Genomic DNA, 23,434 nt, shown 5'->3' with positions numbered 1-23,434 from the left:
CCACCTGTTATTGATTTCTAGTTTTGTTCCATTGTGGTTGGAGAAGATATTTGAAATGATTTTAATATTTTTGAAAATTTTTTTTTCCTTTTTGTTTTTGAGACGGAGTCTCACTCCATCGCCCAGGCTGGAGTGCAGTGGTGCAATCTCGGCTCACTGCAACCTCTGCTTCCCAGGTCCAAGTGATTCTCCTGTCTCAGCCTCCTGAGAAGCTGGGACTACAGGTGCATGCCACCATGCCTGGCTAATTTTTTCTATTTTTTAGTAGAGACGGAGTTTCACTGTGTTAGCCAGGATGGTCTTGATCTCCTGACCTCGTGATCCACCCGCCTCGGCCTCCCAAAGTGTTGGGATTACAGGCGTGAGCCACCGTACCCGACTATTTTTGAAATTTTTAAGACTTGTTTTGTGGCTAACATATGGCCTATCTTTGAACATGATCCATTTGCTGAGGAGAAGAATGGAAGAATGTGTATTCTGCAGCTATTGGATGAAATATTTTGTGAATATTTATTTGGTCTATAATGCAGGTCCATTTGATCTATAGTGCAGATTAAGTCTAATGTTTGTTGATTTTTCTCTCTGGATGACCTGTCCAGTGCTGAAAGTGACGTGCTGAAGCCTCTAGCAACTATTGTATTGGGGTTTATCTCTCTTTTTAGCCCTAATAATATTTGCTTCATATATTTGGGTGGTCCAGTGTTGGGTGCATTATATTTTTAGTTCTTTTTTTTTTTTTTCTCCTGGAGACAGAGTCGTGCTCTGTCACCCAGGCTGGAGTACAGTGGCATGATCTCGTCTTACTGCATCCTCCATCTCCTTGTTTCAATTCATTCTCACGCCTCAGCCTTCCGAGTAGCTGGGACTACAGGTGTGTGCTACCATGCCCAGCTCATTTTTTGTATTTTAGTAGAAATGGTGTTTCAATGGTGGTTTCTCAGGCTAGTCTTGAACTCTAGAGCTCAGGCAGTCTGCCCGCCTCCACTCCCCAAAGTGCTAAGATTACAGGCATGTACCATCGCATCTGGCCTATATTATTAATTCATATATCCACTTGCTGAATTGACCCCTTTGTTATTATATAATTATCTTCGTTTCTTTTTATAATTTTTATCTTGAAACCTATTTTGTCTGACATACATATAGCTACTCCTGCCCTTTTTTGGTTTTCATTGGCATGGAATATCTTTTTCCATCCCTTTATTTTCAGTCTATGTGTATCTTTATAGGTGAAGTGTTTTTCTTATAGGCAACAGATCATTGGGTCTTGGTTTTTTAATCCATTCAGCCATTCTGTATCTTTTGATTGGAGTTTAGTCCATTTACATTCAATGTTATTGTTGATAATTAAGGACTTACTACTGCCCTTTTGTTATTTGTTTTCTGGTTGTATTGTGGTTTTCTCTTCCTTCCCTTTTTCTTTTTTGTGAAAGTGATTTTCTCTGGTGGTATATTTTAATTTCTTGCTGAAATTTTTCGTGTATCTGTTGTAGGCTTTTTTATTTTAGGTTACCATGAAGCTTACAAATGACATCTTATAACCCATTATTCTAAATGGATGACAACTTAACTCTGCAAAAACAAGCAAACAAAGAGAAAACGAATAAAAAGTCAACACTTCAGCTTCATCCCCTTGCTTTTTAACTTTTTGTTGATTCTATTTATAACTTCTTATACTGTCTATCTCTTACAAAGTTGTTGTAGTTATTGTTTTTGATTGGTTCATCTCTTAGTCTCCCTACTCAAAGTATGCAAGTTTATATACCACAATTACAATGTTATAATATTCTGTATCTGTCTGTGTATTACCAGTGAGTTTTGTACCTTCATGTAATTTCTTATTGCTCATTAATGTCCTTTTTTTTCAGATTGAAGAACTTCCTTTAGCATTTCTTGTAGGACAGGTCTGGTGTTGACAAAATCCTTCAGCTTTTGTCTGGGAATGTCATTATTTCTCTTTTATGTTTCAAGGATACTTTTACTGGATATACTAGTCTAGGATAAAAGTCTTTTTCCCTCAGCAGTTTAAATATATCATATCTTTCTCTCCTGGTCTGTTAGGTTTCTACTGAGAAATTTGCTGCCAGACATATTGGAGCTCCTTTGTATGTAATTTTTTTTCTTTTCTCTTGCTGCTTTTAGAATCATTTCTTTATCCTTGACCTTTGAGAGTTTGATTATTAAATGTCTTGAAGTAGTCTTATTTGAGTTAAATGTACTTGGTGTTCTGTAACCTTCTTGTACTTGACTATAGATATCTTTCTCTCTAGATTCGGAAAGTTCTGTTTTTATCTCTTTGAATAAACTTTCTATCCCAAGGTCTTTCTCTTCTTCTTCTTTAAGGGCAATAACTCTTTGTATTTGCCCTTTTGAAGCTATTTTCTAGATCCTGAAGGCATGCTTTATTATTTTTTAATTCTTTTTTCTTTTGACTCCTGTGACTGTGTATTTTCAATGGCCTGTCTTTAAGCTCATTAATTCTTTCTTCTGCTCGATCAGTTCTGCTCTTGAGAGATTCTGGTGCATTCTTCATTTTGTCAGTAAAAATTTTCAGTTCCAGAATGTTTGCTTGATTCCTTTTATTTCAATCTCTTTGTTAGATTAATCTGATAGGATTCTGAATTCTTTTTCTGAGTTATCTTGGATTTCATTGAGCTTTCTCAAAACAGCTATTTTTGAATTCTTTCTGAAAGGTCACGTATCTCTGTCACTCCAGAATTGGTCACTGGTGCCTTATTTAGTTTGTTTGATGAGGTCATGTCTTCTTGGATGATCTTGATGCCTGTGGATGTTTGTTGATGCCTGAACATTGAAGAGTTAGGTACTTATTCTAATCTTCACAGTGTGGGCTTGTTTGTACTCGTCTTTCTTGAGAAGGCTTTGAAAATATTCAATAGTAATTGAGTGCTGTGATCTAAGTTTTTGGTCACTGCAGCCATAAGTGCATTAGACAGCACCTCAAGCCTAGTAGCACTGTTACTCTTACAAACTCGTAGAAATACCACCTTGGTGGTCTTGGTTAAGATCTGGGAGAATTTCCTGGATTACCAGGCAGAGCCTCTTGTTCTCTTCCCTTACTGTTTTCCAAACAGACAGCCTCTCTCCATGCTGAGCTCCCTGGAGTTAGGGGAGGGGTGACATAAGCACTCTTTTGGCCACTACCACTGAGACTGTACTGGGTCACACATGAAGTCAGCATAGTACTAGGTCCCGTCCAAGGCCTGTGACAACTATTTCCTGGCTACTGCTGATGTTTATTCAAGGCCCAAGGGCTCTTTAGTCGGTGGGTGATTACTCCTGCTAGGACTTGATCTTCTCCCTTAAGAGCAGCAGGTTCCCTTCTGGACCAGGTTGGGTCTGGAAATGCCATCCAGGCGGTAGGGACTGAGATCAGGGCCTCTAAAAATCTGCTTCACGCTTTGTTTTACTGGGGCTGAGCTGGTGCCCAGGTTGCAAGACAAAGTCCCCTTTACTTTTTCCTCTCCTTTCCTCAAACAGAAGGAGCCTTTGCCCATGGCCAACACTGCCCCAGGCCTGTGGCAACTATTGCCTGGCTACCACTGATGTTTATTCAAGGCCCAGGGGCTCTTTACTTAGCAAGTGGTGAGCTGACAGGCATGGATCTTTTCTTTCAGGGGAGTGGGTTCCCTTCTGTCCCAGGATGGGTCTAGAAATGCCATGTAGGAGCGAAGGCCTATAGTCAGAGACTTTAAGAGTTGGCTCGGTTCTTTATTTTACTGTGGCTGAGCTTTTGAACATTTTATATCTTATAACCCCAAGTTATAAGATAAAGTCCTTTACCTTTCCTTTCTTCTAGCAAAGGAGTCTCTCCCGATGGCAACCACAGCTGGGAATGTGGTGGATCACACCTGAAGCCAACATAAAACTGGGTTTTGTCCAAGGCTCGTGGTGACTGCTGCCTGCCTACCACTGATATTTATTCTATTCAAGGCCTAAGGGCTGTTTAATCAGTAGGTAGTAAATTCTACCAGGATTTCGTCCTTCCTTTCAGGGCAGCAGGTTCCCTTCTGGCCCAGGGTTGGTCTAGAAATGTCATCCAGGAGTTATGGCCTGGAATAGGGACATCAGGACTCTGCTTGATGCTTTATTTTACTGTGGCTGAGCTGGTATGCAAATTGCAAGACAAAGCCCTCTTTACTTACTCTTCCCTCTCTTCCTGGAGCTGTGAGCTGTGCCGCCTGGGATTGAAGAAGGGGCAGTACAGGCACTGCCTTGGCTACCCAACCTGGTGTCTCACTGGATCATGTGCATCCCAAGTCCACTGACTCTGAGCCCATCCTAGCACCAGGACTTGCCCGGGAAGTACAGTCTAGGCCACAAGGACTAGTTTATTGAAGACCCCAGAGCTCTGTAGCTTGCAGTGGTGGGGCTAGCCAGAACTCAGGTTCTGGCCACTGGGATGGGCAACTGGCTAGGGCTCATCTAAATGCTTCTTCTGTGGGCACCAGCTGAATTCTGCCCTGTGTTGCTTTGTGGTGTGAAGGGCCTCACTGAGTTCTAATGCAAAGTTCCATTATCACTGTGCTGTCTGCTTTCTAAGCACACAGATTCTCTCTTCCTGTGCCATGTGGTATTTCTGTGGGATGGGGGAAGGGTAGTGTCAGCAATTCAAGATTGTCTTTCCTACCTTCTTCGGTGCCTCTTTCCTTGATGCAATGTTAAAACCAGGTACTGTGATCAGTCCTAATTTTTGTTTCGTAAGAAGGTCCTTTTGAAACTCGCCCAGTTATCCGAAAGAGCTGATGTTTATGGTTTCTTTTGAATAAACATAGAAATTGATCCTTCTATTCTTAAAACTTGAGAAAGTTATGTTTGTCTTATCGGAGTTCCTTCCTTGGGTAACTGAACTTTAGGCCTCCCAGATGTTATCAAGGAACTGAGACTCAGCAGGTCACTGCATCTGGACAGTGAAAGGCCAGACACCTCATTTATCAGGACTGCTTCGTTACCTCTCCCTAATTTCTGTTTTCCTGCATGTAGCTACATTACTTCCTTGTTATATAAGTCCCCAGTTTCAGTTGGTCAGGGAGACAGATTCGAGACTGATCTACCATCTCTTTGGCTGCAGCACCCAAAAAAAGCCTTCTTCCCTGGCAATACTTGTTGTCTCAGTGATTGGCTTTCTGTATGGCAAGCAGCAGGACCTAGAGAAAGACCCTGGTGTTTTGGTAACACTTTCTTGTGTGGATAATTGTTCAATTTGGTGTTCCTGTGTGGAGGATGATTGCTGGAGGGTTCTAGTTGGCCATCTTGCTCTTCTTCCTCCCCATTCCAATATTTTTGAGAATTTTTATTATGAATGTATATTGAATTTTGTCAAATACTTTTTCTATATCAGTTGCAATGACTGTGTAATTTTTCTTCTTTTTCTTGTAATATGATGGATTGCAGAGATTTTCAAATATTGAACCAGCCTTGCATCTCTGGGTAGTACATGCTTCTTTTTATATATTACTGATTTCTATTTGCTAATGTTTTGATAAGGATTATTGCTTCTGTATTTGTGAGGAGTATTGCTCTGTAGTTTTCTTTTTTGGGACTATCTTTGGTTTTGGTATCAGAGTAATACTAGCTTTATAAAATGAATTGAAAAGTGTTCCCTTCTTTTATATTTTATGGAAGAGATTGTGTAGAGTTAATATTAATTCCTTAAGCCTCTGGTAGAATTCTCCAGTGAAATTATCTGGGTCTGTAGATTTCCTTTTGGGGAGTTTTAAAATTATGAATTCAATTTTCTTAATAGTTATAAGGCTATTTTGTCAAATGGTCTATTTTGTATTGGATAAGTTGTGGTAGTTTGTACTTTTCCAGGAATTGGTCCATTTTATCTAAGTTGTCAAATCTATGTGTGTAGAATTGTTCATAGTATTACCTTATCATTGTTTTGATATTTTCAGGGTCTGAAATGATATACCTTCTTTTATTACCTGATATTGGACATTTGTGTCATTTTTTTCTTGTTTACTTCTCAGTCATTGTAGAGATTTGTCAATATTATTGATCTTTTAAAAGAACCAGTATTTTGTTTCATTGATTTTTCTCTATTGTTTTTCAGTTTTAAATTTTATTGGTTTCTGTTCTTATCTTTAGTGGGAGGAATAAGGAAAAACATGCCTCCTTAGTCTTCTTGGAAGTGGGAGTCCTCTTGTATGCTTTTGATATGCCTATCATTTTTGATATGCCTATCAGAAATTTTTGGCATAACAAGATATTCCAAGTTCATCTTGTACCTCACACCCCTGAAACATGAAATTAGTAATTTCTGCGAAAAGCCCTAGTTTTACTTAGGATCTCCATAGGATTTTGAAATTGGTGAGAACTATAGGTCTGCTCTCCAATAAATCTATTACTACATTATAATGAAAGCAAATCCCAGACCAAATTCTGCCACATATACAATATATACATTTATTAACTAAATTCTTATAAACAAAGTATCACATAAAAAACTGTCTTGCAGGCTTGAGAAGTCCTAGCTCTTTAGTCTCCTAGATGTTTTGAACACTGCTTCCATGTAATTTTCCATAGGCATGGTACTGATACCACCACTCCTACTCCCAACCTCCGCTCCTCAGCCAGCATTGGGGAGAAAGAAGCTTCCAGAGTTCATATTGGCTCAGGACCAAGGAGGGGTTTTAACTGAGAGCATAACCCTGTAGGTAGAGTACCTACACATTGGATTATCTCACAAATTCCTGCAAGGGTGGGGAGTACCCTTAATATATTGACATAATCCAGGTATCTTGAATGCCTTTAATTTCACCAGTGTTAGCCCACTTTTGGTATTTGTTATTTCTAGTCAATAGGCCACTATTTTAATCAAGAATAAGCAAAGCACCCATTTTTGACAACCCCTTTTTGTAGCTTCTTCTGGAGAATGGGTTTTCTGAAGAGGACAGCTGACCACCACTGGACAATGCAATCTTGATAAGAATGCTTGTGGTACCAGGGTGAGAGCTTGACCTAAGCAACATTTATGCAGAATATCCCACTGTATGTATGCTAATCTATAATTAGGAACCCTTTTAGATATTTCCAGAGGGGATACCATTATTAACAAGTGTTCACTGAGCAACTACTACCTGCCTTATGTTACAGAAGGCTTGCTATAAGGAGAGAGAGCTCTTAGACCCTGCACTCCAGGACAACAAGGATAGGGTAAGCTGGTCCCCACTGTATCTCCTGTGCTGACTTCTAGGACCTCACAATAAACAGTGCCCGACTGAAGGCGGAAGACAGAAGGAAGGTTAAATTAGTCAAAGGGAACCCAGGGAGCTACTACTCCCAAGATAAAGAGTGTTAGAAACAGGAGAAATTGAATGAAATGGCTTCCTTGGTAAGTGCTGAAGATCTTTAAAGCAGCTCTCAGAGGAAAAGAATTAAGGGCTGAGATAGCCTTCACCTTATCACCTATGATAGTAGCTACATCTTTTTCTTCCTGTTACCTGTATCTTAGCCCACTGGGGTGCATCTATGAATCGCTGTCTCTCTTGCTATCTGTCTTTGTCAGTCTGTATCTCTGTATCTCCTCCCTCCCTCCTTTCCTTCTCTTCTTCCCACCTTCTGTCCTTATTGCTCTCTCTTATCTCTGTCATTTTGTCCATATGTCTGCTTCTGCCTGTTCCCATGTCTCTTCATCTCAGTCTGTCTATATTTACCTCTCTGTTTCTGTTTCTCTTTCTGTGTCCATTGCATTCACTCTCTCTCTTGCCTTTCCCTGTGTCTATCTTTATCATTTCTGCCCCGTTTGCCTTTCTGCTTCTGTTTCTCACCCTCCGTTCCTCACCCTGTCTGCCTCCCTCTTCCTGTGTTATTCATCTGTCCTCTTTCTCATTCTCATCATGTGTAGCCACTGAGATGCTTAGACTTGGATGTATATATAATTATCCACCTTGATTATAGTTATTCATAATTATACATTTCTAAATACTTGGTACTTTCTTCCCGTGATATAGAGGCACACATTATTTTCCTCATTCCACCAGGGTGTCAAACAATTATCCACCCTCAGAGGTTTATTCCAAGGTACAAATTACCTGTGCAAATAGTGACCCTCAGTCTCCAGCAGGTCCTCCATTATGTATCCAGAACAACATGGGGAGCAGGGCATGGGCTGTCCCTGCTGCACAGTTAGATGAGATCCCCATAATGTCACCTATGGCACCTCCACCCTCCCTCAGGGCTCTTTGGGAACTCTGGGGTCATGATTTGGGATGAATCATCTTTTAAGCATTCCAGATGCTGAACTGGCTGCTTCAGACTGAGTGGGTTCGTGGTGCTTTGCAAGGGTGGCCGTGGCCTGCCTACTCTTTGATGGAGGAGTACAGGTGGCATCGCTGACCCACACAGCAGGACAGAACTCCGCAACCTCCATGGGATCCTCAGCTATGACAAGATCATTCCACACTTTGTACTGAGTTTGTGGGTGAGAAGATAAACTTATACAAGGTCTGGTAGGTATAGGAGAGAGGGAAGAGGCAGCTATCCACTGTTTAAAATCGCACTCTGGGATGGGAGTCTCTCTGCCAGAGGCCTTCCGTAGATGCTGTATATTTAGTCCTACCAACAACCCCACTCTATTAGTGAAATAACAGATGAAGAGAATTTAAAGAATGTTCCCTAAATCATACACCTAATAAGCTGCTACTCTGGAATTTGATGAGCTCATATTCTTTCCACTTCAGTGATTTTCACGCTTTTTTAATAAACAAAAAAGAATAGAAGCCTTTAGTTTTAAATGGTATCTTAGCTGGCATTTCAGTATTTAGAAGACCTAGATACTTTGCTGTTGTCATTCCTGAGGAGTAGGGTCCAGGGCCTCAGCACCTCTGCCACCCCCAGCCATTTGTGGCAGCCCCAGAAACATGTCCATGAGAGCAGGGTGAAGATTGACTCTGCCTGGGCCATGTGGCTCACTGGCAGTGAAGGGACAGGAAGAACCAATAGGAGTATGCCTTGGCAGATTTGAGAACAGTTAGCACAGTGACCGTGGGGAGATAGTGTATGGGGCACGAAATATTGACCTAAAGGAAGAAACTGAGGCACAATATATAATTTTAAAGAGTTTCTTTGAGCCAGGGTGAGGACAGCTGCCCAGGAAACACTTCCCACTTACGGTCAGAAGTGCCCTTTTCGATCTTTGTTGCTAGTAATCTTTTAAAGGCAAAAAGAGGAACACGGAGTGGGTGGATACAAGGTTGTTTGTTAGGAGTTTTCATAAATAACATTGATCAGCAATTGGCAGTATGTTGTTGAACTATAGAGTAGGGGTTATGGTGTCCAGTGTGCAGCATTGTGAGGTTAATGTATAGCTACCAGTGCTGTCAATCTAGAGTCCACATAGCAAGCAGCTTCAAGAGATGATACTTGGCTCAAGGGGAGATGGGGACATGACTGCTGCTTCATTCCAATGCCTCTCTGGGCCCAATAATTTAGGGAGGGCTCACATTCCTCATATAAAAAGTTTCATTTATTTCCCAACACATTGGACTGAAAGCTAAATAAGATGCTCGCAGTCACGTGCTCGAGAGTGCTTTGGACAGAGTGAATTCTAGGGGAGAAGGGAAAGCAATAATATTAGCCTGCTAATTAAAAAGGGAAGAAGACGTGGGCTCAGAGTAGCTGGGTGACCTCCTCAGTGCCCCACAGTTAGTAAACAAGCCTGGCCACTGTGGCATGGGCCAGCAGCAGGAAGGAGGCCAGGCAGGCAGCCCATCTGTGAGTGGTGTCAGCATCTGCCTTCTACAAGGCGATGTGACCTGGGGCGTGTGTGTCAGACTCATGAGGAGCCTGGCCAGTGTTCCACCCCGACAAAACCCGCTCAAGTACGGTAGAAGTAATAATGATTACATTAAGCTTTCTTGCTGGTCAAGCTCAAATAAATGTACATGTTTCCTAATAGAACAAAAAATAACAAAGGAGAATTAAATAGAATGGACAATAGTTAAGTCTCATGCTATCAGCAGTTCACTGTATTCTCAGAGCCCCGCAACCACCTGCCCCAGTGACATTCACCATGTCTCTCCTCTCTGAATAGATTCAGGGAGACCTAACAAAGGCCTCTTCTGTTTCACATGTTTAACACAGAATCTCTTGTTTTTCCTGAAGTCCTTTATATTGAGGTACCAATGAAGTGTCTGTGCTGTGTGCCCCCATCCCACCGTTCCGACTGTGAATTATATGTGAGTTCACGCACTGTACTTCTGCTTTGTGCTTTAGAGCCTGGTCTGGGTGCTGTTCTGAATGCTGGTGTGGTATAGGTGGCTTGAAAGTTTCCTGCTGCTGCTTTCAAACAAAATGATAAGAATCAATGGAGAGACAGCAGCAGAATGGAGAATAGCGTGAATGGTGATCGAGGGGCAGCCAAGGCCAGCAGCACCAGGCAGCATGTTGGCATCAGTCACTCTTTAGCTGGTGTCCTCGAGGAGCCACTAGTCTCTGCACTACGCTGAGTTCATCCTTATTACGGTGAAGTGCAGTGCCAAACTAAACCTTCCACTTAATTTCTTAGCATTAAACCAATATCAGTGACTTCACTAGACTCTCACTTGCCCCTGCAAATCTCTAAAGGAGTACTGAAACTGGCACCTAAACATGTCACTAACTTGGTGAATATCCTTAATATATAATCTGTCGTGTATAGGTAATATTTGGTTCATATTGAAATAATCTTGTCTGAAATCAAAGTTAAAGAACAAAAATGAAGTCCTGTTGACCCATCACATAAAATTTTGGAAGATAATTATTAAGAGAGATTCTACGAAATTCTATAGTTTAAAGATACTGTGTTAAAAACACACATTTTTTAATGTCCACCCTGCACCTTATTACACTTGCGTCAGGCCTTGCAGAAGTTTCTTTAGAAGGGTTTTTGGGAAGGGCAAATAAAAGGTTAGGTAGATGTGATTAACTTGGTATTTAATGCAAAACTCTAATCTAGGAGTCTTGACTATTCTAAAATGAGCTAATAGCTATTGGAGCAAATTTATGTAGCAAATTGCTGTCTGCTGTATTCAGATTATTCCCTGAGCTCTGACTCATTCAGAAAGCACCAAATATCACGGAGACACACAATTATCATGCTTAATTAATGTTTGCAACCAAAAAGTGTAAGGTTGGAATTCTTAATATCACTGTGGATATTGAAGAGCTGAAATTGACTGGCTGTTATCTTGAGATTAATATATTTTCCCCAAGCCATACCCTGGGGTCAAAAGACAGAGTATTAAAACTATTTGAAAAATTCACTGCAATTAATTGCTTTAGGGGCTAATTTTTTTTTAATGTCTTGCTTCCTTACGCCTGTACTACTGATTGTTATAGCCTGCACACTTCACCCATTAAGTGGTAATTCAGAGTGACAACTACATTGAAATGAAGCAAGTTAGTTAATCACCATGAAACTGTTCCTGAAATACCCTGTCCAAGTACTCCCCAGTCACAGGAGGTCTCTGATTACCTGATTTTCTCCTGAAGTTAGATTTTCATGTACAGAGTTGTAATTATTTTTATTTTAAATACGGGCCAGGGAAGGGCTGAAGTTTGGTTGGAATTGTTATCAGAGCCGTTCAGAATTTTTCACAGGAGACCATAGCAGTTCTCTGATTGTGTAGAGCCTTCATGGATTTGCTGCAGGGGTCCTAGGAAGCTGCTGTTGGCTTCGTCCCTGCAACCTTGAAATACTGACAAGCTGGGAGTCTGGGTAGGGCTGTGGCAGTTATAATATGACTTGGTTTTCATCAACGCACAACCTCCAGCAACAAGAGGCTCAATCAAGAGGCACGTGCCCAGTCTTGTTTGCCCATTTTGGTTGACCTGCCTGGACAGCCAGGGTGACCTGCCCTTTGTCTTCCTTTTCTTTGTGATTAGGTGGGCTATGCCCCGAACAGTCATGTGGTGTGTCCTCCTTTCAGAGAAGGCTTCTTTGGGACTAGTGAACTATGTGGGGCCGTGAACAAGTCTGCCTTTTAAAAGGGATACAGCAGCCAGCTGAGGGGCTAGGTACCACTCTCTAACCTGCCACAGCCCCTGCCTGTCTTGCAGGTTCCTTGATAGGCTGTGACTCATCCATGGCACATTTCTTATCCTTGCATGATTGTATATGCTTCTGTCATTGGGGATATTTGTGGACCAAATAAAGTGCTTTCAGGGACTAAAGATAAAACCAAAGTATTCTAGCTCCTCTTAGATTGTCTATAAGAAGAAGGGAAACCCCTCAAATTCTAAATCTGTCTACACTCCTTTTCAAGAGAATGGCATTTGGTGACTCCAAGGAAATGATTACCAATTAGGTAGTTCCCTGTATGCCCATAAACTCACAACCTGATTCTCGAAGTCATGACCTGGAGATATTGTGTGTGAAGATGCCCATAAGATGATGGCACTTACTCTTCTTACATAAATAATTCAGCAAATATTTAATTAGTGCTGACAGACACTGTAAGGTTACCACGGGGGATACAAATATACCCTTAAGAAGCTCACAGCATCATAGGGGAGAGACAAATGGGCACACTTCACCATGCATTATCGTAAAGCAAAAATAGGGTGATGTGGCAGAAAGGAGAGAGTGGTAAGCTCCGCTAGGGTAAGTCAGATGAGACTTAACGTGTGTCATGGAGAATGAATAGTTCACCATGGGGGAGGAGGTAGATGTGCAAGTGGGGAGTGGGGAGAGGAGGGCACAGTGCGTACTGAGAGTGGTCTTTTTGGCAGGTGTCATGCTTCATGGCAAAAGTGGAATGAAAAATCTGTTTGCTTTTCTTTGGGTAACCATACCCTTACCTAGACTTCTGCAGGACAGTGGTACTACATTATTCATCTGTGGGTGATGCAGAGTCAGTCACCCGCCCTGAGCCAAAACAAGGAGGGCAAGAAAGGGCAAAGCCCACTTGGGAGAGGGAAATGACCCACTGCTTGTAAAAGCTTGGTGTAAATGATTTTTTATTTACCATTCACTTCTCCCTTCATTAGAGTGATTTGTGGTTATAGCATGTTTTTCAACTCTTATTCCATGAAATGTCACTATAAATTAGAAGAAGAAATAAAAAACCTACAATGGGCTATTTAGGTCATAGGAGAAAACTGAAGCAGACAAATTATCACATTTGTAGAGCCTAGGAGAAGTTGCTCAGAGTAGAAGCTGCATATGTGTCCCAGTTCTTGGAGTCAGTATGATAGAGGTCCTTCTTGCTCTTTGGTCTTCCTAATATTCATGATCAACTTAAGAAACATCTCCTAGTTCATGGATTAGTCTGGGCAACAAAACAAGACCCTGTCTCTTAAAAAGAAAAAAAAGAAACATCTCCTGATCTCTGTGCTCTAATATAGTAGGGAAGGATAATAACAACAGCACAGGGCTATTCGGTGGAGGAAGGAAAAGAAAGAAACCTGGAGATGGCTTGTTTGTGTCATATGGGTACACCAGGATGTCGGGCAGTAAGTGTAAATGATACAAGTCAATTGAAAAATGGAAACTTATTAGGTATTTATATTTAAAACGCACACTGTGGAGTAAGATACACCCTGAAACAACAGATCAGCCAAATGCGAAAATAACCACTTTGGAAGTTGATTTTAAAACACATTATAGGTGGTCCTCAACTTAGGGTGGCTCGACCTGTGATTTTTTGACTTTATGATGGTGCAAAAGTGTTAAGTATTCAGTGGAAACTGCACTTCCGGTTTTGATTTTTGATCATTTCCTGGGCTAGTAACAAGTGTGGGAGGATCCTCTTTCATGATGCTGGGCAGCGCCCCATCAGCAGCAGCTCCCAGTCAGCCACGTGACCTTGAGGGCAAACAAGGTATTATTCTCTGCAGTGCTCTCCTGTATTCAATAAATTACGTGAGGTAGTCAGCACTTTATTATAAAGTCAGCTTTGTGTTAGATGACTTGGTCCAACTGTAGGATAATGTGTTTGGAGCACATTTAATGTAGGCTATGAGTATGATGTTCAGTAGGTTAGATGCATTAAATGCATTTTCAACTTACAGTATTGTCAACTTACCCTGGGGGCCGGGCAGCCCTATCTTAAGTCAAGGGGCATCTATATTCTCTTCTTCCTCACCCCCAGCCTTCTCCCTGTTGTTCCCCAAGCACACAGGGCATAACCCTCACTTCATGCTCGACATGCAACCTTCCTTTTCTTCCTTCCCCCTCCTTTCTAGTGACATCTGATTCTGTTACCCTAAGTCAAAAGGACCCCTTATTTCTAGTATTCCATCTAGTACTCCGTTGACTTTTTCCATAGCTTCCTGAATGGAACACATGCTGAGGGTGAAAAAATAGAAAGTCTTTAGCCAATATATTGTAATTTACATACCACAGGCTGGCTGTTGGGGATGAGGGGAGAGTATTATGTGAAAGTTGGTTGGTTATTAATTATCTGGTTATAAGGTATGGCAGCCTTCCTCTTTCACATATCTTTGATATACATTGTTTCATTACACAGATGTTAATTTTGTTTTGGGGATTACATAAGCATGTGGTCCATTTTAAAGCAATATTTTGTTTTTTCAGATTATATTTGTATTTCAGGAAAATGATTTATTTGATTTGTGACATGTCCATAAAGCTTAAGGTTTTACGATTTTAAGAGAGGTGCTAAAGATACATTTGATTGCTTCCTTTTAAATTTATCTTTAAGCTTCACTCAGTCTGTGGTTGGCCTAATACATCCTAGTGGCTACAAATAATACCTGTTCATAGATGACTCACACCAGATCTCACCTCTGAATTCCAGGCATCTATATCCTGCATGAATCCTTTCTCTTCTGGAAGTCTGCGGTTCCGGCCTGCATGGTTGTAATGGCCTTTGATGGATCTTCCCACTCCCATGCTTGCTACCTCCATTCTGTTCTCTGTATTGCGGCTAAAGCAACTTTTCTTGATGTACGCCAGTACTTTATCCCTTTTCAGGACGTGCCATTTATTCTCAGCATTTAAGCAGTAAGAATATAAATACCAAAAAAAGAAACCTCCAAATGTTTCATTAGTACCCAGCCAAGAGTGTCTCTGTCTCAACCCCCTTCACTTCTGTTCACCTAGCTTTTTTCCTCTTTAGGAACTGGAAGGCACCGCATAGCCCTGGCTCTGTGCTCATGCCTGTATTTGCCATATTTATGTTCCTTTCATCTTTTATATTAGAGGCACCTACTATTGGTTCTGCCCCCAGTTGTGCCTGATTTTCTCTCAGGTCCTCTTTAGATGAGCGAATGATTATACGAGTGCTTGTAGTGCTGTGCCCCTCAAATCCTTTTTGAAAATAGAGTACATTGAATGCTCAACTCAATTTAGTGCATAAGAACAAAAATACAGATGCTGGTTATAAAACAGAAGTAGATGTAAGTCAACCTGAGAGACTGAAAATATTTTGTCTTTATAGTCTTCCTTTTCTGTTAATGTATGGGAAAAGAAAAGTAGATTTCCTGCTTTTTTCAATTTGCAAATGATTTTTCAATTTGAAATACCTTAACGTAAAAAAAAAAACATTCTTTCTGTGGCTTTAGAATTTGGCTTATTAACAAAAAATAATAGGAAATTCATCACCTTAATAATCTCTAGTCAACAGGGTTTGAATGACTTATAAATTAGTGATTTTTAAAATCTAAAGACTCATAAAAACACATTTCTTGAGATCCACACTTATCATATTTAGGTTTATTACAGTTTAGCTTAAAATGGCCTGGTAATATCCTGGTTTGGGTTTTACCCTAGTACTAAGTATTGACCAAAGGGGGAAGAAAATGAGCTAGCAATTGAGTCTTGTCTGGAGAGTGAGCTCCTTCGAAAACTTTAAGTATAGATTACGCCAATACATTTTCTAAATACTGTAGGGATCAATATTCTAGTCTACCTTGTCTAGGCTTTGACAAAATAAAACTCCTTAGATCACACAGTAGGTATGTGATCAATATATCAACAATACTTGAAAAGTTTTTAAAATTGGGCAAAACAAAACATTTAAACCAAGATCTCACATGTTGGGAGATGAAGGATGTGGAGGGCTGGTTATCAACCCATTGTTGTGAATCTGTGAGTTGGCATCCCTGTGTCAGCCATCCCCAGTTCACCAGGATCTGTCAGGGAGATCTGGGTTCCAGCTTCACATTCTCTAATTTGCTTTTGAAAAATCTGTCTTTCCATTTTTCTGTCAGTTCCTGCATGTATTCCAAGAGTAATAGAAAGATGCATGAGCCCAACCAGCATTGACATGAAGAAAAATTACTAGCAGTTACTTTGACACTTGGAAATGGCAGCCTGAGAATCAGAATTTGGAATTTGCTGCTCAAACATCCCTTGGGCTACTTCCTCCTAAACTTCCACAAAAGTTGACAGCTATCCACTTATAAGGATAGTATTGCACCCTTTTCCATGGATTTGAGAAGTTCAGCAAATGAGACAACAGAATAGTTGATTATGGAGTTTTCAAATTGGCCATTTTTCAGTGATTAAACACAAAACAGATCAGTTTTGTGTTTAATCAATAAAACAGGCCAAGATCAATATCTTGGCCATGTAAACAGACTAGCAAAACTTGAGGTGCAGGTTAATGAAGACTAAAGTTGCAGGCCAGATTTTAAAAGCATGAAAACACCAAAACAAACACTAAGAACATAAAAAAAAAAAAAAAGCTAGTGTTTGAATTTCAAGGTATTAAGAACAAGTACAGTTAAGCTGTGCATATTGGCCATTGTAAAAGAAGGAATCTCCCTGTGACAGATACATTCCTGTCTTGTCTAGGGCAACCTGGTATCTCATACTGATCTGTTTTTAGACCTGGTGAAATGTTACTGTAGGCATTCCTCATGAGTCGAAAATTCTACCACAGAACTATCCATGTTACAAAATAAATTCTTTTTTTACAAAACAAAATTTTTTCTTCAAATACTGCAGCTCTTTTAGTCTTTTATATGAAACGTTCTTTCTCTTTTCTTTTTCTTCTTTTTCTTTCTTTTCTTTCTCTCTCTCTCTCCTTCTTTCTCTCTTTTCTTCTCTCTTTGCTTCTTTCCTTTTCTTCTCTCCTCTTCTCTTCCATCCCTCCCCTCCTCTCCCTTCCCCTCCCCTCTTCTCTCATCTCTTTTGACAGGGTCTCACTCTGTTGTCCAGGCTGGAGTGCAGTGCCATGATAATGGCTCACTGTAGCCTCAGCCTCCCAGGCTCAATCAGTTCTCCCACCTCAGCCTCCAGAATAGCTGGGACTACAGGTGTGCACCACCACACCCAGCTAATTTTTGTGTGTTTTGTATAGACCTAGCTTCACCATGTTGCCTAGGCTGCTCTTGAACCCCTGGGCTCAAGCAGTCCTCCAGCCTCAGCTTCCCAAAGTGCTGGGATACAGGCGTAGCCTCTGCACCCAGCCTGTATCTGTAATTTCATAAACCTTCATAACCTCTTCCATGAGCTCCACTCCCAGCCAGATGCCTGCTTGACATCTCTACTTAGATGTTTTATAGGCATGCTCTGTCTGAGCTTGTTCACACAGAACTCTTGAATTCCCACCATGTACCTAACACCTCTTGCACCCTTCTCTATCTCGATAAATGTCACAACCACCCAGAGAGTGGCTAAAATGAACAACTTAGGTGACTCTTCCTTTCCTTTCTACTCCTACTACAATACATCATCACAACATCTGACAGTCGTGCCTTCAAAATACATCCCAAGTCCATTCAGTTCTCTCCATCACCACTGTTTCCACCTTCATCTAAGCCATCATTATCTCCTAAATGATTACTGTAACTCCCCTGCTTCCACTCTTTCCTATCATATTGCATTCTCATAAAGTGGCCAGAGTGATCTTTAGAAACATAAACCCAGTAATTCAATATTCGTTCTTTGCACTACAATAAAATATCTCAGCTCCTTACCTTGGCCTGACCCTACATGACCTGATGCCCACCTGCTTCGCTGGCCTAATTTCATACCACCTCCACTAGAGATACACTGGTGTGTTTTCACCTGGGGCCACTGCAATTATTCTCATATTCCCCAAAGAGTTTTTTTGTGGTTGGTTACTTGTCATCATCCAGGTCACAAATGTCACCTCCTGCAAGAATCCTCCCCTGAACCACCTATTTAAAGTGACTCCCTCCAGTCCCAGCTACTTGGGAGTCTGAGGCAAGAAGATTGCTTGAGGCTGGGGGGTCAAGGCTGCAATGAGCTGTCATGGCACCACAGCACTCCAGCCTGAGCAACAGAGCGAAACGCTGCCAAAAAAGAAAAGAAAAGAAAAAAATGAAAGAAAAAGTAAATCCAAGAAGGGCTAGGAAAGCCAGCTAATCTACCTTGTTAAGAATTGCATGTGAAGAATGGAATTCAGAAGTAAAGCACACATGAGTGAGGGGACATTATTTTCATCGGTTTTTCCCAATTCCTGAGTCTTTTTGGTGGGTGGTTTTGAATAGAGATGTCCAGAAGTTGTCTTGTCAAGACCTTTATCAATCCAGTCTTACAAGACTAGGAGGAAAGGGGATGATGTACTTTGAGCCATGAGGACTGGTTGTGGAAGCATCAGAAGGGAGTGATCTGAAAGATGGAGAGAGCAACTGAGGATTCTTTCTTGCAAGTTCTTGAGGAGGAGGGGCCCTTCACACACCTATTATCACTGATTCTAGTGAAGGGGACCGGGAAGAGGAAGGATGAGTGGTGTCTTGGTTCTCTGAGGTTATTCTGTGACATGGGTTCACTTTTATTCTTATAACCAAATATCATCTTTAACACATCACTAGACAAGACTTGAGATAGTGGTGTTTTAAGCAGAGAATGGTAACTTTCTCTTTAAGTTGCTAGGTTTCCCTAAAGTAGAAGATATTAAAGGAGTTTCTTTTGTCATAAATATATGTGATATAAAATTTACCATTTTAATCACATTTAAGTGTATAGTTTCAGATGCATTATATACATTCACATAGTTGTGTAACCATTACCACTATTCATCTGCAGGATGTTTTCAACATTCCAAACTGAAACTCTGTTCCGTTACGCAATAATTCCCTGTTCCTTGCTCCTTCTGGCCCCTGGTTACCACCATTCTGTTTTCTGTCTGTGTGAAGTTGACTGTTCCAGGTACCTCATGTAAATACAATCATGCTATATTTGTGTTTCTGTGTCTGGCTTATTTCATACAGCATAGTGTCTTCAGAGTTTAGGTTGTAGCATGAATCAGAATTTTGTTCCTTTTTATTTTTTTAATTTTATTGACATAATAATTATATTTATGAGCTACATGGTGATGTTTTAATACATATAATGTATAGTGATCAAATCAGGGTAATTAGCATTTCTATCATCTGAAATATTTATCGTTTGTTTGTATTGGGAACATTTGATATCCTCCTTCTAGCTATTTGAAGCTATATATTGTTGTTAGCTATAGTCATCCTCCAGTGATATGTATGGACACTAGAACCTATTCCTTCTATCTAGCTGTAATTTTGTATCCTTTAACAAATCTCTGCCTGTTCTCTCATTCCTCTTAAAGCTGAGGAATATTCCACTGTACATGTATACCACATTTTGTTTATTCATTCATCCGTCGATAGACACAGGTTGTTTCCACCTTTAGCTATTGCAGATACAGCTGCTATGAACATGGGTGCACAAATATCTCTTCACGTCCCTGCTTTTAGTTCTTTTGGGAATATGCCTGGAAATGGAATTGCCAGATCATATGGTAATTCTGTGTTTAATCTTTTTGAGGAAAAATACTCAAGGGATTTTAAACTCACAAGCCTACTGGACAAAAAGTTCATGTATTTATTGCTTCATATATGTCATATAGTGTATTAGGCATCAGAGAATGGGAATAAATGGGACAAGGCTCCTCTCAAGAAACACAGAGCCTTGGGATGAGGGATATAGTCAATAGATGCATAAGTAATTAGCTATTATACACTGTGTTCAATTCTGTAATAAGGTATGTATAGAGTACTATGGGAGTGCATCATAATAATAGTGATTTCTAGTGTTTCTGAAGATAAAATCTCATTGGACGTTGTCTGAGATAGACAAATTCTGGTTAATAGTGGATCATGCAGTATAGAAGTTCTGGTGCACAAGTTTTTGTTGCACATTTGGTTTTTTAATAGCTAACTCAATCCTACATGTCTCTCTTTTGTTTTATCTTCCTCTAGTGGTTTTTAATTGCCAACAGATCCTACAAAGTCAGTGCAGCAAGCTCTTTTTTCTTCAGTGGTGTATTTGTTGGAGTTATCTCTTTTGGTCAGCTTTCAGATCGCTTTGGAAGGAAAAAAGTCTATCTCACAGGTAATCTATTAGAGTATTCGTAAACTGGATGAGGGGGCTTATTTCTCTAAGATTCTTAGGGAAATAATAAGGGGACTGTTTCCTTAAGGTTCTCCAGGAATTGGGATATGGACACAGAACTGATCTTTATTACCCTGGCAAGAGGCCAAACTGCAGCTCAAGTTGCTTCTGGCCAGGCACTTTTAAGTTACTAGCCCACCTAGTTAAAGTCAGATATTTGTGTTATAAACCTTTCATAGGTGATGGTGCTTTCTGCAAACCCCCAATTTTAGTTTATGCCATGTTGCTAAGGAGAGAAGTAAGAGACTGTGACAGTGTACTAGGCCCCATTCCTTATATCTCTCTGTGTTGATTCATTTCAAATGAGCCCTACAGAACTTGGCCTAGTGCTCTTGACAAGCTGAGTATGAGCAAGGATTTTTCATTTTCCAGCATTATTGTGAATAATTGAAAACTGTCTGTGATTGACAGAAACCATGTAATAAAGTAAACCTTATGTTTTTTTAAAAAAATAGTTTCCAAGAGAAGCTGTTAAAAAAAAAAAAAAAAAAGACAGCTGGCCAGGCACGGTGGCTCACGCCCGTAATCCCAGTACTTTGGGAGACCGAGGCGGTTAGATCACAAGGTCAGGAGATCGAGACCATCCTGGCTAACACGGTGAAACCCCATCTCTACTAAAAAATAATAAAAAAAAAATTAACCAGGCGAGGTGGCGGGTGCCTGTAGTCCCAGCTACTTGGGAGGCTGAGGCAGGAGAATGGTGTGAACCCATGAGGCGGACCTTGCAGTGAGCCAAGATCGCGCCACTGCACTCCAGCCTGGGCGACAGAGTGAGTCTCCATCTCAAAAAAAAAAAAAAAAAACCAGCTCAGAAAATTTAAGTTTACAAATGTTTATTTTACAAGCTAATGAATATAATTTATTACTTTGATCAAATGCTATTTTGCCTCTGGATTATTGAATATTGTTCTCTCTTTCTAGGTTTTGCTCTTGACATCTTATTTGCAATCGCAAATGGGTTTTCCCCCTCATATGAGTTCTTTGCAATAACTCGCTTCCTGGTGGGCATGATGAATGGAGGGATGTCGCTGGTGGCCTTTGTCTTGCTTAATGAATGTGTGGGCACCGCCTACTGGGCACTTGCAGGTACTGCTTAAATCATGCAGCTCTGGACTGGGTGAGCAGCTCCAGAAAATCTTATAGGGACCCAGTTTAATACTAGAGTCTGGAAATGCATTTGGACTTGAGGTACTTTGTCCAACTATTAGATTTGCTTTTCTGAGTTGGTTCTGTATGACCCTGAACAAGTCATTTTATTAATATTCCTCTGCAGACACTCTCCCTGGGGTACTGCTTCACATGTGAGCTTGCCACCCGCCTCATGGACTGCATACAGATTACTGTGGAGAGTATTGATTTCCTCAGAAGGACACTAGCAGATTTTTACAACTTAAACTGAAAAATAGTTCAGACATAGGAAATACTAGAAACTCCTTTCTTACAGCCTTCTTATTCTAGATAATTAAATCTTTGTTTCACCACCCTTTTTTGTTTTTACTGCTCTCAAGTCAACATAGTACTATTGTAGCATTTCTTCATCGATACTTAATTTCCAAAATTGAGACGGTATTTTGAATTATTTTTGACCATCCCATTATTTTCTCAAGAACTACATAGATAGTAAAATAAATGATTTTAATTAAAAGGTTGTTTGACTTCAAATATTGTGTCTAAGACTTTATAGACTTAGGTTTGCAATGATAACTTTTTGTTTCTTTTACTTTCATTCACTTGACAATGATTGAATGTTTCCCATGGATGTTCTTACACGGATATTGGAAACAGGTTGACCATGTGACTGATAGAAATGTGTCTGCAGGAGGATCTATATGAGAATACCATTCCTTAGAACCTGATGCACAGTGCCAGCCATCTCTTATGTACCAGCTACCATGCTAGGCATTTGACATCTATCTGTAATATTCCCAGAGCTTAGTTAAGGATTCCTACCTTCGTTTTATGGATGAGGAAATTGAGCCTTTGAGAGGTGAGGTGACATGCCCGTTGTCAGCAGCTGATAACTGACAGGGCCAGAACCGCAACCTGGGTCTTGATGACACCCAGGTCATCCTTCCGCTGTTTCCTAAAGACTCTCCTCTTGGAACTTCAGCATGTCACCTCATGTGAGTGCTGGCCTGGTCAACCTGTTATTTCTAATTGGTATTGTTTTTGAAGTTCTATGGGCTATTGTATTGAACTGGAAGACACAGGCTAAATAAAGTAGACTGCTGCTCTGTTTGCATTTCCACTAAACTGCTGTCGAGCTGAAGGATCCATAGGGTAGGACCAGTTAGAACTAGGCTGGGGAGGAGGAGACACAAGCTCCATCCTCTCCAGACAGGCTTGCTTCTGGTCTTACAGTGTTGCCTTAGGATTCACCTTGTCTGTAGCAACTTCTAAAGCCTTTTTGGAACTGGTCCTAACCTAGGATGAGTGAAAGAGCTTCCTCTGAGTCTTCAATTTGCATTGAGACTTTAGGGTCATTTTTCTAAATAGTATGGCCAATTTCCTGGGACTTTCTAAAAAGTTGGTAATGATGGTGATCATGCCTGCTCCCTGTATCCAGGGAGGGGATAAAGGCACTCTCTCCTTTGATTTCAGTTTTTCTGAGGTCCAAAGTTGTGCTCATGTAGAGCACCATGAATACATATTTTTCTTGTACCTCTTACATTTCTCTATTAAAGTATTTATATTTGATTTTAGTTGTTGCATGAAGATGCTGTTTTATAAAAGATGTATACACTCCCATCCTGCCAAATTATCTAAGTATTTTTCCTGTCCTGTTGCATGTGTTAGGCTAAAGGACCAACCCTGGTCTCTTGCTCTCTTGCTAGTTGCCTAAAGCCAGTGAAAGGAGTCCCCTTGAAGTATTTTGAACTCTCATTCTTATCCTTGATGCTAGGTTAAGATGAGACTATCAAAATTTCTGTAGCAAAGTGAAAAGGGAGAGAGGAAGAAAAACTGTAACAGTGAAACCAGATGGTTGCCAAATTCAATGTGAAATTCAGAGCAAGTGTGAGAGTTCCCTGAAGACCACAACCCTGCACCCAGGGCAAAAGTAAGGCTCTGATAGCACCTGGAACT

General features: G+C 40.6%; 1 protein-coding gene across 1 annotated transcript in view; it reads left to right on the top strand.

The window, feature by feature from the left end:
* SLC22A15 (solute carrier family 22, member 15) overlaps nt 1-23,434 on the top strand; it is a 70,947-nt gene that overhangs the window by 7,064 nt on the left and 40,449 nt on the right. Inside the window, exons 2-3 of the mRNA XM_011933201.1 lie at nt 20,158-20,290; nt 21,272-21,436. Coding sequence (XP_011788591.1) covers nt 20,158-20,290; nt 21,272-21,436 — 298 coding nt within the window. The remainder of the gene's footprint in view (nt 1-20,157; nt 20,291-21,271; nt 21,437-23,434) is intronic.

Source organism: Colobus angolensis, unplaced genomic scaffold, assembly GCF_000951035.1.
Source record: "Colobus angolensis palliatus isolate OR3802 unplaced genomic scaffold, Cang.pa_1.0 Scaffold124, whole genome shotgun sequence".
NCBI lineage: Eukaryota > Metazoa > Chordata > Mammalia > Primates > Cercopithecidae > Colobus > Colobus angolensis.
This window is presented reverse-complemented; position numbering and strand designations above follow the sequence as displayed.